Source organism: Epinephelus lanceolatus, chromosome 9 (genome assembly GCF_041903045.1).
Source record: "Epinephelus lanceolatus isolate andai-2023 chromosome 9, ASM4190304v1, whole genome shotgun sequence".
Classification (NCBI taxonomy): domain Eukaryota; kingdom Metazoa; phylum Chordata; class Actinopteri; order Perciformes; family Serranidae; genus Epinephelus; species Epinephelus lanceolatus.
Genome location: NC_135742.1, coordinates 26,977,161 through 26,995,323, shown reverse-complemented (window position 1 = coordinate 26,995,323; position 18,163 = coordinate 26,977,161). Strand labels below are relative to the sequence as shown.

Genomic DNA, 18,163 nt, shown 5'->3' with positions numbered 1-18,163 from the left:
CTGCTGTCAGACTATCTCAGGTCATTTGGATAAAACTCTCCAGAAGGTATAGCGATATAATTGGAGCACTAATTTAAAACACACCACTGTTCTTATGAATTACGGGCTCAAATGGTGCGAGAAATTGTCTATTTTTCCCTGTAATTCTAGCTCATTGACCTTGAATGACAGCAATTTGTTGAGTGTGGAGTAGACACTAGAGACCGCGCCAGATAGACTGCTACATTAGGGCAAAACTGATCTGCTTCACCATCCTCCCCGCCCCCATCTGCTGTTATTTCATCCCCTGCAACAGATTTTCAGAGGAAACGTCGATAACAACGCTCCATCAGCCAACTCCTTCACCCCTCCCATTGAAGCCCAGTACGTGCGCATTTACCCCCAAGTCTGCAGGAGGCACTGCACCTTACGCATGGAGCTGCTCGGTTGTGAGCTAACAGGTGAGTGAGCTGAGCAGGTTTCATCCATCTGTACACACAAATTAATCATGAAATGATCTGAAAATCCTTTGCAGTGTGCCTCCTGCATGTTGTGTCATGCTGCATATTTTATGCAGTCAAGAGGGTTGGAGCAAATCTGTTTGTTTTTGTTGTTGCCAGGCTGCTCTGAACCACTAGGAATGAAGTCAGGCCATATCCAGGACTACCAGGTCACGGCCTCAAGCATCTTCAGGACGCTCAACATGGACATGTTCACTTGGGAGCCTGGGAAGGCCCGCTTGGACAAACAGGGCAAGGTCAATGCCTGGACAGCTGGACACAGCGACCAGTCGCAGTGGCTGCAGGTAAGATGTTATCTGTCTCTAAATGTGTTATCTGTTTCAGCTACTGTAGAAATTCAATCAATATATTAGCAGGGAAATAAACAGCAGACAGCCCGCTTCTTGCAGATAGCTGGTTTTCACTCTGCTGAAGGATTAGCTCTTACCTCCCTGGCATAGTAATTGATGGCGTGTACATGGTAATGAATGCCAATGGATTCAATTATATTTCATAGGGAAAGACCTCATTGATGTGTACAGTGTGAGTTGTGGAGGAAGTTACATCTTAAAAACCTCGCTCTATTAGCTATCTTTCAGTATTATTCTTCGAAACAGTCAGTAATAGGTAGTCTCTTTTTTTTTTCTTCATGCCAGTCCTTTTGAATCCAACACCCACACTGCCTCTGTTGGAAGAGTTTAGCCCTGTTATCTTTGGCTGCAGCCCAGGTTTTCTATCTCTATGAAAACAGCCAATTCATTTGTTTTCATTACAGTAACTGATGGCTGAAAATGTCTCCTGAAAGGGACAAGACACATCTCTAAGTGAACGTTTACACCCCAGTCTTTCTGCTTAACAATATGTGAGATTGATGGAAGCCCCCGGGAGTTTAAGATACATATCAATCAGACCCAATCATGCCCCAGTATGCCCTCACGTATGGCCACGTATATTGGATTTTTTTTTTTTTTTTTTTGGTCTTTTAAGAAAAAAGCCACTAAGCGCTCTTTGCTTTTAGAGAATGAAACCACGTCTTACTTCAAGCTGTAAAACTGATAGCATAGAAGAAATTGTGATGTGGATCATCTTCTCAGGGAATTGAAGATCAGAATGATTTCTTTGATTTCTTGGCCTCTAAGCTGCACTTGCTCCACGCATACCGCCTCCCTGGCAGTGACACAGTTAGCGCTCTGTAGTCATGCTGACTTGTCTGGCCGTTATTAGATTGGCCAGGTCTTGAGTCAGATATGTTTTTTATTACGCTGAAAGCTTTTTGTCCAGGGTGAGGGTATGCAGGCCTGTGTGTCGGAGGAGACAGGTACTTAGGCAGGCCGCATCCAGGCCAGGGTGCTCGGCTAAGCAAAATTGATTGCTGTGGGTAAACGAAAACTTGTGGTCTCATATTACATGCTGTGCCGGCAGGAAAGGGGAGATGCTATACAGACGCAGTGAGAAAATCAATGGCTTCCACTGCCAAGGACCATATCTGTGCACAGAGACGTCTACAATATCTGGCTTTTTGAAAAGCAGACATCAAGAGTTATACACTGATAAGTGCTGCTCCACATTAATACTGATAACAGCTGTTGGAGCTGACCACTTTTTTTATATTTAGTGATCATCTTATATGCATTTGTTAAACTCCCACAGTCAGTGTCGTCTTCATACTGGTTGCCATGGAAACTAATTGATTTTCAGTGACATTACTGAATGACTTTAAACCTAACAGATTAATGGAATTAATCAGCCCTAATGACAAAATAAGTATTCCTATTAATCAGGACTCCTGCTCTGGTCCGCAGTGGAAGCAGTGGGAAACTCTTTACAGACATGAAATATCAAACTGGATTCCCTGATGCATAGGACTTGACAAGATGTCATTTCAGTAGCAAACAGTGGAGTTGGGAGCTGACAGATTTGTATCCTGCGCTACTTATTTATCAAATAAGCAGCCTAGCCTTTTGACAGTACAAAAAAGTACATCATAGTAACTCTATCATGATTGTTTTTGATGTTTTTATTTATGTTAGTGATTGTTGTTTAGCTAAAGTTTAGACTGAAAAATGAAGCCATAATATTCCACATATGGGTAATATCATCTTGCACTATCATCTTGATGTCATTTGGAGTCAGAGTCTGTGAAGTGGAGTCCCCGCCCATAAACCTGTCCAACCCAATTGTGAGCAGCACTGCTGATTGTGAGCACAAGGATTGACCCACACAGCTGTCAATCATGCCGACTCACCCCCTTTTATAGCGTCTTATAATTCATTAAAAACACCACCACCAGAAAAATGAACATTTGAACATACATCAACATGATAAGAACAATCTAAAATACCAGGAACCACCTTTGGGAAAAAATTATTTGATGTGGACTTTGAGTTCTTAGCCATGTCCCATGTTGGGTGCGGGTTTTATGACAGATACTGCAGCCAGCCACAAGGGGGCGATAGACATGTTTTGGCTTCACTTTTGGGAAGCTGTCATGTTGTCCATCTTTATTATACAGTCATTACATTAAACATGTATTATAGTTGGTGCCTTTTGTAGTTTTCCTACGAATTCTGTCTAAATGGTGACATGAAATTCAACACTACTGACTCAATTTAACAAAACATTGACGGCTCTCTGGGTTAAAATGACACATTGTTCCAATTATGATCATGTCACTTATAGGATTACACAACTCAAACATGCAATGAATCATTTGAATGCTAATTATTTGATCATCAAGTGGAGAACATGGTTTTAAGTCGATTAAATACTTACGGAGTGGAAATTCTGTGCCGCAAAAAAACAGTAAAATCTTACTCTCAAAAATACCAAGAACTGGACCTGTTTGGGGAGTGCCCAAGCTAAAGTTATTCTGGCCTGGCAGGAGATAAAATTACACAGAGAGAGACCGAACCAGAATCTTTCAAGATGTTTTCAAGAGAGGAGCTGAAGCTGTCAGACTGAGCTGCCAAGTGTTCCAGCTGGCATAAGCTGATTAGTTAATTATGCACATTAACATGTCCACATAGCAAAGAGAAATTGCCAGAGAGACAGTAGCTACTTTTCAATTTCACACTGTCCCTGTCAATGCAACACATGCACTGCAGATTTCTGGCGAGTTGCGCTCCAGGACTGTGTAGAGGGTTTTTTTTTTGGTGGATTACGGTAAACACTCCTCAGACAAAAAAAATCAACACGGTTAGAATGGCGTGATTGTGTCTCTTCATCTCGCATCTCTTAACTGCACTGCAGTCAACAAAATACTTAGGAAGGATTCACTTTCCTGGATCACGATGTTGAATGCTGAATCACATCTCATGTTGTGGGTAGCACTAGAACAGGTTCCAGGCGATATCTGCACTGACAGGAAGTGAAGATTAGGAAACCTTAAGTACTAAAGAGAATAAGTGCTCTGATAAGAACATTTTAGAGTCCATATTTTAACTTGTGTCCACAGTAATGACATACCGATATGGATCTTAGACCAAGTTTGAGAACATTATCTCTAGAACATAAACAGCTGTTTGCCATTACAAGGCTGCAGAGAAGTATTGCAAAGGGAGTGAATGCCTTTGGACACAGCACCTCCATACTTAAACTTTAATTTTGTAGTGTATAAAGTTTGTCCTTTTACAATTAAACACATTTCACTTCAGTTTATTATATGTAGTTAAAGAAAGAGAACATTTCCCAGATGACACAATATGTAGTATTGGAGTTAAACAGTCAGTGGTGTTGTGTCTTCACCGATCTGTCAAGGGACTCATAATCCTTCCACATGTAAAGATATCAGACTAATAGCACCCTTGAGCTGGACATTGGCAGGTTGACAATGTGCTGTTATTCAAATTGAGTTGAAAGGACAGCAGGTCTCAAATTACATTCTCCAAAAGAACTTTAAGCATGTTTTCACACACCCTTATAAACTCACAAATCTCTGTGGCAAAGCGGCAGAAATAAGAAATGGTCCTTGAGTTTCGCTTTGGTCGGGTGCCATCTTTAAGCTTTGTACACAAGATTAAACAAAGTACTAACCCTTTAGTTGAGCTACAGTAGAGTGGCTGTTTCCAGTGCCCCCGAAGATAGTGCTGTGCAGACACTTCACTACAGAGAGATTTATCACCAAAAGCACTCCACAGTATACTCTGTATACTTTGCTGTTGCTTCCCTTCATAGCAGAAACATTTTCTTTTTCTGCTCCTGATCCAAACAAGCTGTTTAGGTGCCACATGCTGCCATTGTCATACTGTTTAGGTACAATATGGTGTATGTTAGTGGTAGAATAGTTCCCAAGGGAAACAAACAGAACAGGTTCATAATATTTTCAGATATTTTCACATTGCTGCAGCTCACGTCTTTGTTTCACGTTATTTTTAGCCGCCTTTTTTATCTTCAAATTTGGAAAGAGTTCTCCAGTAACACTAGTGCTTTTGGCTGTTGCCTTCCACTGTCTCCACTATTTTCCCATACCATCACTGGGAGTTGCATTTAGTGGTGGGAATCTCTATGCCCCTCCAGATTCAATTCAGAGGGCTACGATGCTATAATAAAAAGATTATCAATGCATTTTGATGCTTAATTTTTATGGATTTCTACACCAGATTTTTCTCACTGGGTTTCTTCTGGCTACTTTTAAAACATAGTATAATTGTGATGACCCATGATTAAAATAAACAGATTAATTATACTTCCATTATCTTTTATTAATGCAAAAATAGTAACAAAAGGAAAATGCATCATTGAAGCTAAATGCCTCAATGTGCTGGCTTTTAAATCGGGGGTTGCCAATCGGATTGTATCCATCTGCAGCTACTCACACTCAGCCATCCTTACCAAAACTTAAGAAGTAGTGTTAGAATCACAAGGAACTTACAGCTTGATCTTACAGAACTGTAACAGGTGATCATAATGCCAAGAATTGGGTTTTAAATTTCTGATTATTGACTTTTCTACATTGACACGTGATCCATCAAGAGAGATTTGTGATGTATCTAAGAAGTTTTTCCCCAACTCTTTCAATGACAAGGACAAACCTTTGATACACATCTGCAAACATGACCAACTGTGTAATCATAAACACAGTACCATAAATGTCCAATTTAATTCAGCCCAATACAGTAACCTACCTAATTCCACAGAGAAATCATGTACATCTGTACAGTAAGTAATGATGTGTTGAAGGTTTTTTTTTTTTAAGTATCATCCCAACATGCAATGTACAAATGTGGTCCGTAGACACTGATAGAGCAAAATGTGTTGCTTAATTTGCAACTTGTTTAATTTATTTGTAGCCTGGAAAGGTTACAAAACAAGCTATGAAAGTAATTCCGTTCTGCTGGTTCATTTGTTATCCCCTGTCTCCAAGGTTTTCACACCCAATTATCTCCTTAAAGTGATAAATATGTGTGGTGTGTGGCTGTGGCACCCTGATAATCACCTCTGCCTCTGACGATGCAGACTGAGCTCAAAGTTGGGTGTGAAAACTTTGAGAGAACTACAGTAGCACCTGTGCAAATGGAAATTCAGCTGAAGTCATCATGGATAGGTAGAGCAAAAGCCTGCATGTTATGTATTACATGCATTATTACTTGTGTTAATTGCATCTATGGAATTAGTCAAATCTGTTTTAAACACAAATTCTATGAGCTTGTTTACACCTGGTGATTATCTTGGGTAATCAGATCACAGGTGGACAGCTTTAATTCAGTCTGTTCACAGCTGGCTTTAGAATGCGTCTCCACATGCGTCTTCAGTGGGCTCTTAAGATCTGATCTCACTTCCCTGCTGTCAATGCAAATAAAGAATACCCACACTTAAGCCCCTTTTTCAAAGCACAAAAAACCCACTAACACCAGCTCTCATCTGGCCTTTTAATGTATTTAGAAAGGTTACTTTGGCATTCACACCCGGGTCATATAACGCTGCAGTAGTCATGGGTATTTATTGGCTCTGGCTCTGATAGGCGTTGATGGAAACACAACACCTGTGTGAACTGTGCTAATTTTAGCCCCTTAACCGGCGAGATGCAATGACGCACCACCACAAAGCACCATTTGTCTCCACCCAGGCAGTGCTCAAACATCAATAAACATTAGTCAGCACAGAATTTGAAAGAGAGACTGAATATGACAGAGATATATTAAAAAAAAAAGTAACCACTGCAAAGTTTTTACAGACCTCCATGCTGCTTTCTACTGTTTACTAACCTGTTTTCCGGCAGCCTGTGGCGTTGAATGTGACAGGTATACTGACAGTGGGAAAGGAATCTATTGCCTATTTTAAGCGGGTTTGCCTGTGTTTAAAAAACTTGTATACATGCGCTAATTTTGTGAAAAAAATAGTATTAAACAGCCTTTACTAGGCTATTTAAAGAGATAAATCTTATTTCATTGTAGAGCCTGTGCAGCGCATTGATTCACAGCCCTTCCTTGCCTCTCTCTCTGATTATAATGAGACAAGCGCACCCTGCAGTCCCTGCCCCTCCCTGCCGCTAGGACACTTCTGCCAAGGAAGTGTGAGCTTTGCTCCAGGGACAATTGGTGAGAGTTCGCCCGCACACACACAGCATCGGGGCTAAGTGTTAGCATCACACAGCTAACGGTAATTAACGGGTTTAACATCTAGTTAGAGATGTTTCGGTGTCTGTGTGAGTTTGTTGGGACGGTTTAACAGCTGCTGCTGTGTTCATTTGTGCTAGTGAGCAGACATTAAACTGGGCGTTTGCAGGCCCAAAAGGAGCACGGCTGTGGGGACGTTCCTTTACCAATGCATCTAACCGATAGCAACAGAAAGCTTTCTTAACTGGTGGGTAGTCAGAAAAGCAAGGATGTCAGCTGCACAGGAGGACTGTCAATGTGGCCCGGGACACATCAGCATACACACTGCTAAAAGAATGTGGTCATATGTGGCCCAGACCACCTCTGAATGTAGTCTGAATGATTGGATCTCAAGACTCATTGAGGACACCTTGACTGCATTCACATCTCTACTTGGAGCTGTCTACTTGAGATCGAATCACCCAAGATGCATGTTAATACCAGGTGTAAACAAGGCCTGAAGTTCTACACTAATAACCCTCCAGTAATTAAATAGTAACCATTTTTGTACTTGAGTGAACAAATACTGATGTTAACATTGTATTAGACATTGATATTTAGATTGTTTTGCTAACACTGTTTGGTGTGAAGCACATTTGGGCCCAAAAGAAAACACCAAGCAGCAGGAAGGATTAGAATTTAGCAGGGTTTTTTTAATCAAACGCAGAGCAGGAAAATCTCAGGAACTTGAGTAAATGTCGACTAGCATATGCAGAGCAGATCACACATAACAATTACGCAAATGACTACTGCGAGAACAGAGGTTTGCATAGGCAGATGCTGATGAGGTAAATAGCGGCAGCTTAGCAGCTAAGGCACTGCCTGCACAAGGGAAAAAAGAATCTCTCTGCTGGAACACGCTGGAACAAGGAGAAAGCACAGTGGGAGACTATAAACCCAGATGGGAGAAAAAAAAGACAAGTAGAGAGACATAAGTAAAGTGACCTATCACAGTCACAGCTCTTTCAAGCCTGTCGAGGGCCCCTGCCAGTGTTATTTCTCCAGCACTAGTTTAGCTGCATATGTTTCTTTGTTGCCAATAACATAGTTTATTTCCACTGGTGACAGTCGGTTGCAGAGGCATGCAAAGGAATTGAGTTTCTGATTATTCAGGGTAATGGTGGTACCCTCATACTGAATGACTACCATGATGGTGAGGGTGGATCAATATACAGTAGGTGCCATGATGAAACATGCTTGAGCTCCTCTAACACACTGTATAGGCCTCAGGAGTGCATGTGAATAATGTGAATCGAGTGTAGGAATAATAAATGGCACTGCCACAACAGAGAAGTTGTTATTGGTAGAAGCTGGCAATCCTCGCAGCTGTGTGACAGAACTGGGTTGCGGCCATTTGTTTCCTGACTTTGCTGGCAAAATCCATCTGTAGCTACAGTACATGGCCACCAAGGATGATGAAGCTCAGCAATGAGGTGGTCCGGACACTAAATTCACACTTTTTGGATTTGACAAAAAACTGATTCTCCCCCGCTGAGGGACCTTGGAGAAGTGCTGAGCTAACCTTGCATGGCAGCTGGATTATTGTGATATAACGAGATCACATTGAAATCCACCCTTTTCAGCTTTGAGTAATGTGTTTGTGTTTGGCATCATTTTAGGAGCTACTGACAGTCACAGGTGTGGTTTAGGTGTGTGTAATGACATGGAGAGGCAACTGTTTGTTCAAAACAACAGTGGCGTCTTCTAAAGAGGTTAGCTTAGAGACTGCAGTAGCATTTGTTATATGCTCTTTTCCTAACTGCCCCATGTTGGACGGTGATTAACTGATACTTAATCCAATCACCTCTCATGTATTTTTTGAAGTGCCTGCCCATTTCTAATGGCAGCGTCTCAGATGTTTCTGTATAACAACCCATCTGGTGCAGCAGGTTAATGTTGACCATGGTCTTGAAGGGACCTGGAGAAAATAATAGTCATCCACACACACAAAGACAAAGAATTAGAACATGTCATCAAGAACATTGTTGAATAATTGCGAGATGATTGGCACACAAGCCAAGCTTTAACATTAGATAAAAGGCACATGATGGTGGCTTTTTTGATGGGTATAGTGTTTAAAACTCTTTAATCAAGATATGAAAGAGAGACCTGCCCTTACCTATGAAGAAGAACCAAGTCAAAGTGAGGCAAAGTGGAGAGATGGATGAACTCTGTAGATAGTGCTTTTTCAATGTATTTCTCCATGCGTATCATTTTTGAGCCTGGAAAAGGGTGCAGTCAAGAGTAGGAGTGCTTGGCAGAATGATATGATCTGTCATGGGCAAAAGTGGTTACACAATGTTTATTGAGATGACAGATTTGCATACTCAGGGAACACTACAAAAGTTTGTGGAACCCCTCAAGGTCATGCAGATATGAGAGCGTACTACCTTAGCATACTACTGACATTTAAAAAGGTAGCACTGGCTCTTAACCAGCTAAAAATCCCCACCAGAGAAATGTGAAAGTCCCTAAACATTGTTCATCCCTGGCACTGGCTTACACTTGAATTTCTATAGGTCAGGAGGATATGCTTAATTGATGGTCCAAAGCTTTATAAATAAAGCACTTCTTGGATCCAGAGTCCACCGGCACCAAGGGGGGTGGCACTGGCTATACCAGAGGAGACTGCAGCAGGCTGAATTTCAGATGACACTCTCGTCATGTTCAGACTGGGCACAGCACAGGCTGCACCTCAGATGGATGCAACCCAACACTTGATCTGGGATCATCAATCTTGTACTGCCCAGCTGCGTTGGGTCTCCTTCTCCTTGTCCTGTGAGTGACAGAGCCTTTTCTGTCTCATTAATCTGACCAAAACAGTTGCAGACTAAGATACTGCAGCAGAGCTAGCAGAGCACATGCTGTAGATAGACAGTAGATATACACATACAGTGTAACAGTAATGAGTGGCAGTAGGAAGTGAAGCGCTGGATGCATGGAGGGACTTGTGTTGGTCGGATGGGAGCACACAGGTACTAAGGAGGAGACAGGTAGAGAGGCGGAAGCAGATGAACAGCTGAAGTCAGTGAAATGTATTTTGTAGAGAGCAAATATTTAATGAAATCAATTTTGCAAAAAGCATCATTAATGGATTTCACTTTTTAAGTGTAGCTTTTACTGCGCTCACAGTTTCTACATTTGAAACAATAATAAGTCAGATCAAATAAATGTTACAGTTCCATAGAGGAGCATACCATAGAGTGGGAAAGAGGGGCCTGCGGGCTAAAGTTGGTCCATCATGGGGTTCAATTCGGTGTTTGCTTTTAGCCTGTGGCCCCCCATTAAGTTTCAGTTTTGGCCCTCCAAGGGAAAAAGTCTGAGCACCTTTGCCATAGAGCCTGCAGTCATTTAGTCTGTCTTCATTTTACTTAAGTGCACAGACCTCACATGATAAACTACCTACTTTATCATGGAGATGAATTCACATCAAAGTTCATTTCAAAAGCAGCAGTTATTGGAATAGGAAAATAAAATAAGAGCTGAAAACCAATGTATTTGGGTATTTAGTAGTGTTGCTGATGGATTCAGGTCCAAATCTTGACACAAAATATTTCTACATATTGGATCATAAATATGCTACTGCCCTCTACTGGTTTAAACTCAGCTATTCATTTTGCTATTGGCTGATCTGGTGTCAGGTGACCTTTATGGTGCCTGCTTTCATTACCAATGACTGGGCATGTCTTAGCCCCCTGCTGATGATTTAATTTCCAAGGAAGAGCCCACTCCTGGATGTAGTTACTCTTTAAATTATTCACAGTTGAAAGGGTGAATCAGTTTCCATGTCAATGAGGTGCCTCTTTTATGTTTCAAATTATTTTTATCATCTTTTATTTGCATTTATTGTCTTAAAATGGCCATTATACTATAAGAATTTAAAAGTGTGTTTTACTCAGTTGTGTATTTCTAAATGTGCTCGTGAATTGCAATGGCATGAATTAATACACTGCGGAAGTAAATTACCCCGGCTGTTTGCCAATGTTTCCTAAAGCATCAATGCATGTTGACACTTCACATAGAGCATTGTCCCATGTGGAGTAGAAGCTAGAAGGAACAATAAGTAGATGTAATGCAAGATTGATTCCCACTCAGCGCCTGTGAGCGTGCATTTGTTGTAATCAAACCGGGTATTATCATTACACCAATTTTGTCGCGCACAGCTTCCTAATCAAATCCCTACCTCAAATACAGCGCTGCTGACAACAAACTCTATTTCTTTTAATCAATAGAATTAGCTGGGTGTTTGTTTCATCCATCCACAGAGGAGAATGGCTTTAATTTGTCCCATTGAAACTCTCATCTCTTCTTGAGTGTTTATGCAGCAAAGATGAAGCGTGTCCTTTCTAAAGACAGAAAAGCTGCCTCCGAGAGAGTAAAGGCATTGTAGCATGAAAGGATTTAAGAGGGATTTTGATCATCTGGAATAGCAATGATCATGTCTGTATTTCAAGAACAAGAGAGTAGTACTTTGTTGAAATTACTTGCATGGGAAAATGGACAGCAAGAATTTATTGGGAACTTTCAAGGGTGAGACGTCTTCGGCGTCCTTCAAGCTTGATCCCCCCTCAATGGAAAACACAGTCCCTACAACCATGAATTGTTAGGCGGCATACAGAAGCTATCCTCTTAAATCCAGCATTTTTTTATTACTGTCATACTATATTGATCTGGTCGAAACTAGATAAAGGCACTTGTCCCGCAGATTTGACTATTCAAAGTTCTAATCACATTAGATTCATCCTTTATTCTACCGGCTGCTCAGCTTTTTATCATTATTTGTCCTACTACTCTACACACGAAACTGAATCAATGAGAACAGCACCTGCAGCCAAGTTTTCTCGCTGAACTAATTAAAGAAACAGAATGTTAGAGGGACAACGTCTCCAGGTGGTTTCTGTTGCAATCAGCGAGAAGCACACAACCATTTAGCCACAGCTGTGATGCCGGAAAATAGTATGAAATGTATGAACACTGGCTCGAGCATACCTTCTAATCTGCCGGGCTGCATCTCCCCTTCCGTGCATGTAAATTTTGTCTTGATTCAGCCTTCACAGGAGTTACCGTGACAATATTAATTATCCGACACAACGTTTTTTAGGATTTACGCATTCCCAACTGAGCCAACAATTCGTCAGTGTAAACAACACCAAGTTTCATTCTGACATCCATTATCAGATATACAGCTGTGTCTAATATAACTGCATCACATCCTCTTTTTTTTCTTCCCTCCACAATTTGTTGACAAAATCTGAGTTATGGCACCGCACACTGATACGAAGCTCTGAAGCCAGGATAACAGATGTAACCATGACTGCAAATACCTCAGCCAACACTTGCTTTGGCAGATGTTCCAGCCCAATTTCAGAAAGGCAAGATCAAATTTGCCCCGTGTAGCCATGAGTGCATGATTATAAGACTTGGCAGGTTTCTTTTTTTTTGAATGTGGAAGATCATATTAAGAGGGATTGTTGTGGATCATTATCAGACTTCTCTAGAGAAGCATGTCAGATGGGACCTGTCTGATACTGGATATCTAACTACTGGCTACCCATTTAGGGACTCTGTCATATTACAAAATGTGCTTTAATTTGAGAAGACATAAATACAGTGTGTTGGTTCAAAAAAACATTGCCGCCAGCTATTGCTAATTTGATCATCTTGAGAACATTACCCAAGAATTCAAGGAGAATTTTCGAAAGAATCCACACTAATTTGAAAACATGCCTGATGTAAATTTCATTAAGGCATTATCGTCAGAGCCTCATTTTAATCCTGTCCAATGTGGCTCTATTTTATTCAATTTCCCTGCAGCTAGTATGCTGATTCAGTTAGCTCCCAAATGAAGTTATGGAAGGGATGGTAAATCCATCTGCTTCCCTGATTCAATTGGGTGGTTTTTAGCGTCCCCTCCCTATACTGTAGCCTTAAATGTACAGGTCTGCTCGGAACCTGTGTAATGTTACTCTTTTGTTTTCATTATCCAAGGGAGCCATCTTATCCTTCAACACCACATCCCGATCCTCATCTCCCTCTCCCTCTCTACCTCTGTCCCACTCACTCCCTCTCAGCCAACGTAGGATGCATTTATCTGTTTTTATCTTGGGATGAGTGATTCATGAGTCTGCAGCAGCGCCTGCTGTAATCGTGGGATCTGCAGGAATTGTCAGAAGTGAAGGCGCCAGAGCTTAAATCAGTGCAGCAGAGACTGGGTCCAATGTGTTCTGCATGTGTATCTCATGGTTTCAGACAGTGTCTCTAAGCCATCTCTTGACAAGCAGGATATCCTACGTTTAAATCAGACATCTTTATGTTGCGCACCCAGGAGAGTGTGGACTACACTTAGGCAGCACTGCTACATGCGGTATTATGATTAATTCAGAACGGTCCAAAGTTAAGCTAAGGCTCCATCGAAAGCATTGATTCATTTTAGGGTGAGTGTCGTATTGCGTAGACCACCTACAGTATGTCCATAAATGTTATCTATTTCCCAATTTCATGCTTCCCTTTTTTATTGCGTGTGAAGCACATCATCATGCTTTGTGTGCAGAGAGTGTGTGTGTATGCGCGCACACGTGTGAGAAATCCATATGAATATTTTATAGACCATGTGAGAAGCAGGAAAGGGAAGAGAGAAGCGAGGTATGATGAGCTGTAAGTGCCGCAGCCAGAGTCATAAACGGTTTTATTTTTAACTCACCTATTTGCAGGACCTTTAAAAAAAAAAAAACATTGTTAGAATCGGAACACTGAATTTTAGGCCACTAAATCATTTCACATTTTACACTCGCTGAATATTCCAACAGAAAGCATTTTTTTTCCCTCCAGCATGAATTACAGATTTGATTTCAGACAAGATCACACAGGGAGACAGACTACTTTAGATTTTATCAGTGAGTAAGTGTCCATGTCTAGTCACAGTGAACATTAAACAGAGTGTGAAATCCCCAAAGTCCCTTACTATTGCAGCGTCAAGGCTATTTTTTACGCATATAGATCTGAGTCTCTCTCTTCACTCATGCTGACACACTATGCAGCTCGCTTGTTCTTTAGATGCTGTTCTCCTTGCTGTAATGGCTCCAAATGATCAGACCACCATGGTTGATTTCCTTCCTGTTCCTTTTGCCATGGCCAGTTCCCTCCATTGGTTCATGCAACCATTTAGACTTAACTTGACATGCTGAACTGAGGCTCCATCTGTTTTATAGCTGTGTGCTCTGGAAGGCTGCCTTTGTTGTGGAGGAAAGAATAGGAATTAAATATCAGTTTAATGGTCTAAATGTGCACTTTCTATTTTAAAGCACTCAAGTTGTTGTGTTAAATTATAGATATTGAAAAGGATGTCTACAAAACAGAAAAGCTGACCATGCAGGTGTGTGGGATGTAAGCTTTCTAAACCAACTTTATTCAAATGTTAGCATTATAATTATACACAAACACAGCCTCAACTATACTTTATTAAAGGGGGATTAAGCAAGCAGCATTTGTCAAGCCCCTGAACATGACAAAATCTCCTTTAGAAAACCAGGAAGCTCACAGCATTGTCACATATGTCTACAGTATGTGTTCTACTGATAATAAAACTAAGTGTTTACAGCCCTGCTACCAACTCTGCAAGTGGTGCCTTGAGCTATATGCTAACAACAGAATGCTAACATGCAGGTCTAATGTTTAGGTCATTTGACAGTTTGAAACCCATTTTTCTTAGTTGTTGTGGTGACAACACATCAGCGGGGCTGTGTGTGTCACACTCACTGGTTTGAGAACGCTATTTATGCCAGTGGTACACACTAAGCTGGCATTTTTCTTTTCTCTGTCTTTTGTTGATGCTCATCATGTAGCCTGGGCCTGTAATCACATTCAGAATGATCAATATCTGTGTGTCCTGGTGTGTTAAATGGACCTGCACTTGTATAGAGCCTGTCTAGTCTTGTGACCACTCAAAGCGCTTTTTACACTTCACATTCACCCATTCACACACACATTCATACACTGGTGGATGAGGCTAGCATACAAGGCGACACCTGCTACTCAGTTTTTAACACACTCACACACCAATGGAACAACCACCACGAGCAATTTGGGGTTCAGTATCTTGCTTAATGATACTTCGACTGGCCGTCCACGAATCATACGATTGGTGGACTACTCACTCTATCTCTGAGCCACAGCCGGCCCACCTGGTGTGTTAGCGAGCGAACATTAAAAACATAAGAGAAATCTCACTGACATCTGACATTACAAACATTGATAACATGAAATATGATGTAATTAAAACCATTCATTCATTTTCCGTAACCACTTATCCTGCTGGGGGTCGCAGGGGGCTGGAGCCTATCCCAGCCGACATTGGGCGAGAGGTGGAGTACAGACTATCGCAGGGCTGACACATAGAGACAGACAACCATTCACACTCACATTCACACCTACGGACAATTTAGAGTCAGCAATTAATCTAACCTTCATGTCTTTGGGCTGTGGGAGGAAGCTGGAGTACCCAGAGAAAACCCACACTGACACTGGGACAACATGCAAACTCTGCACAGAAGGGCTCCCTCCTGGGATCGAACCAGGAACCCTCTTGCTGTGAGGCGACAATGCTAACCACTACACCAGTGTGCTGCAATTAAAACCAGCAAAACTTAATTCCTCTTTAGTAGCAAAGCAACAGAGAGCACAAAAGACGCCTTTCCATGCTTCATTCTTCTCCCCTGCTCATATGGTCATCACTGCAAAATCTCACCTCAGCATAGTAAGTTCACGACTTTCCAAGAGTTGGTTTACATGAACATTAACGTATTACAGTGGTTACAGTTCTTTGCAATGGTCGCTCTGGCCATCCTACTATGTTGATTTGTAGAGGAATGTCCATTCTACTCTCACTCTCTTTCTATGATCTGTACCAAATTTCATATCAAAACCACAAGTATTTTCCTCATGGTTGCACAAGAGGAAAAGTTAGGGCATCACCAAGTCGTTACGATACATCCTCTGGGGACCATGAATGTCTGTATAAAATGCTGTGCCCAGTCATCAAGAAGATACTGAGATATTTGACTGGATAAATGAAAATTAGGATATATTAGTGGCGTTAGATAGGAAGCCAGGGGATAACCAAAATCAGGATTTATCCTCAGGGCACCATTGATAATCTGCTTTAAAGTTCAAGGCCAATATAGTATATTGATAGACTGTCAGACAGACATTGGCATCCTTAGAGCCATCCGTTACCATGGCTAAAAATGTGAAACTACAGTACTGTGAGCTTCCTGTTTTTGAAAGAGATTCATTCTGGTCTTTGCAGATCATCTGAGGTTATCTACATGCATGCTCATTATGTGTCTAAGCATATACTGTGAAGATGGAGAAATGGCTGGTATTTTTAGACAGAATAACAAAGCATTTAATTTCAGTTAGCTTATGTGCAGCATTGCTTCATGCAAGTGTGCTGGCATGAAGACTGGAGTGAAGAGTAGGGAGGAGGGGATGAAGGGGGAGGACGTTCAATGCATAGCGATGTCCTTGCCATGTAAAACCATTTGGCTTACAAATTTGTCTGCTTGCCACCATATTGCAATGCAGTGTGAGTCACAGCACGCTGCTTTTCCCGTATTTATATCCCCAGCTTTTTGGCTGTAAGATGTGCCTTGACCAGCCAACCAGCTGACTCTCTTAATGTACTGCCAGAACAAGTCGTCCTGCTCTGTAACAAAGACATCTATCCTCCGGTCAGGACGGCTCATTCCACATGCAGATGCTTCTTTCAGCTGAGTGCAATTGATTCACATTCCACATTTAGCACTTTCAAAAACATTATATGCCTGTCAAATTTCCAGAAAGGGAAAATGTTTATGTTCATGCTGGAATGTGGTCAGAACCAAAGTGACCAGCCCGAGAAAATATGTGGCTGCCATGAGGGGAGTTTCTCTATATGACATCGCCTTTACTACCCTTAATGCTCCAAGGCAACTGAGTCACACTTCAGACTGTCTGCACACCTCGCTTTCTCTGTGTGAGCGCTCAGTAGGCATTTATAGCTTCTGACATCCCACCACCCCATGTGGAAACAACGGTCACAAAAGGTGTCAGAAAGAAGATTCAATGTGTAGCAGCATGTGTGTGCCACATAAAAGCCATACTGAAATTTAAAAGAGAATGTATTACTCTCGCTGACAGCTATAGTAAGTGACAGTGATATTTAATCAAACTATCACACCATCCTCAAATTTAGTTATACACTTTGAAACAGCTCATTCCACATAATTAACTTGTAACCCAAGGTACACACAGAAACATGTTTGTTGTTTGTGTTTTATCATTTTAAAGAAATAGTTTTTATCCATCAGGTAGGACCTGTGGGTTCATTTGTGGATTTGTTATGGAGGTTACAGAACATGCTCGGCGCTGCCTTGTGTGACAGGCTGGCCGAAGGTATAAAGGTGTACCTTCTCAAAATATTTAAATTTGGCCATCAGCAAGCTGTTGGCTCTCAAGAAACTTTTTTTTACTCATTTTATTCATTTTGACCTGCAGCTATTTATAATCAGCACCCCAGATTTTGCATTTGAATAAGTCATTAGGGCTTCTTTGTCCAACAGGCTAAGTCTATGACAGACTACAGGCTGTTTGTTTTTGACAGTAATAAACAAAACAAACCAAATTAATGAATATGAGTTTCAGTCTAATTTGTTTGGGCGGGTGTTATTGCTGAGTAGAGTACGCCGTACCCTATTTCAGATCTGTTCATTTTCATTTTCCTGGCACTTTCTGTGACCATGTGCTTTCACACAGAAAAAGCCATACATGTCACATAACAACCTTTCAAGCTCAGCGAGGCTCTTCACATCTCATGGAATTGGCTTAGCCAGAGCTCACCTCTGTGTGGAATGGCACATTTTTAAACTCAGAAAGGTGTCATGACACAAACGGGCTTTTCTTTGCACTCAGTGGAGAAGTGCTGTACTCAGTCAGCCATCTGCCTGGAAATTGTCTGCCTTCAGCCTCATCTCTCGTTTTTGAGTCATTTTAGCTTTGCTTTTCGGGTTAAGGGGCTTTTCTGGAGATGGTGGTGTTGCAACAGCACAAAGTAGT

General features: G+C 41.4%; 1 protein-coding gene across 2 annotated transcripts in view; it reads left to right on the top strand.

The window, feature by feature from the left end:
* edil3a (EGF like and discoidin domains 3a) overlaps positions 1 to 18,163 on the top strand; it is a 148,455-nt gene that overhangs the window by 111,430 nt on the left and 18,862 nt on the right. For both annotated transcript variants that reach the window (XM_033620107.2, XM_033620108.2), the window contains exons 7-8: positions 296 to 440; positions 600 to 784. In XM_033620107.2, the coding sequence (XP_033475998.1) occupies positions 296 to 440; positions 600 to 784 (330 nt within the window). The remainder of the gene's footprint in view (positions 1 to 295; positions 441 to 599; positions 785 to 18,163) is intronic.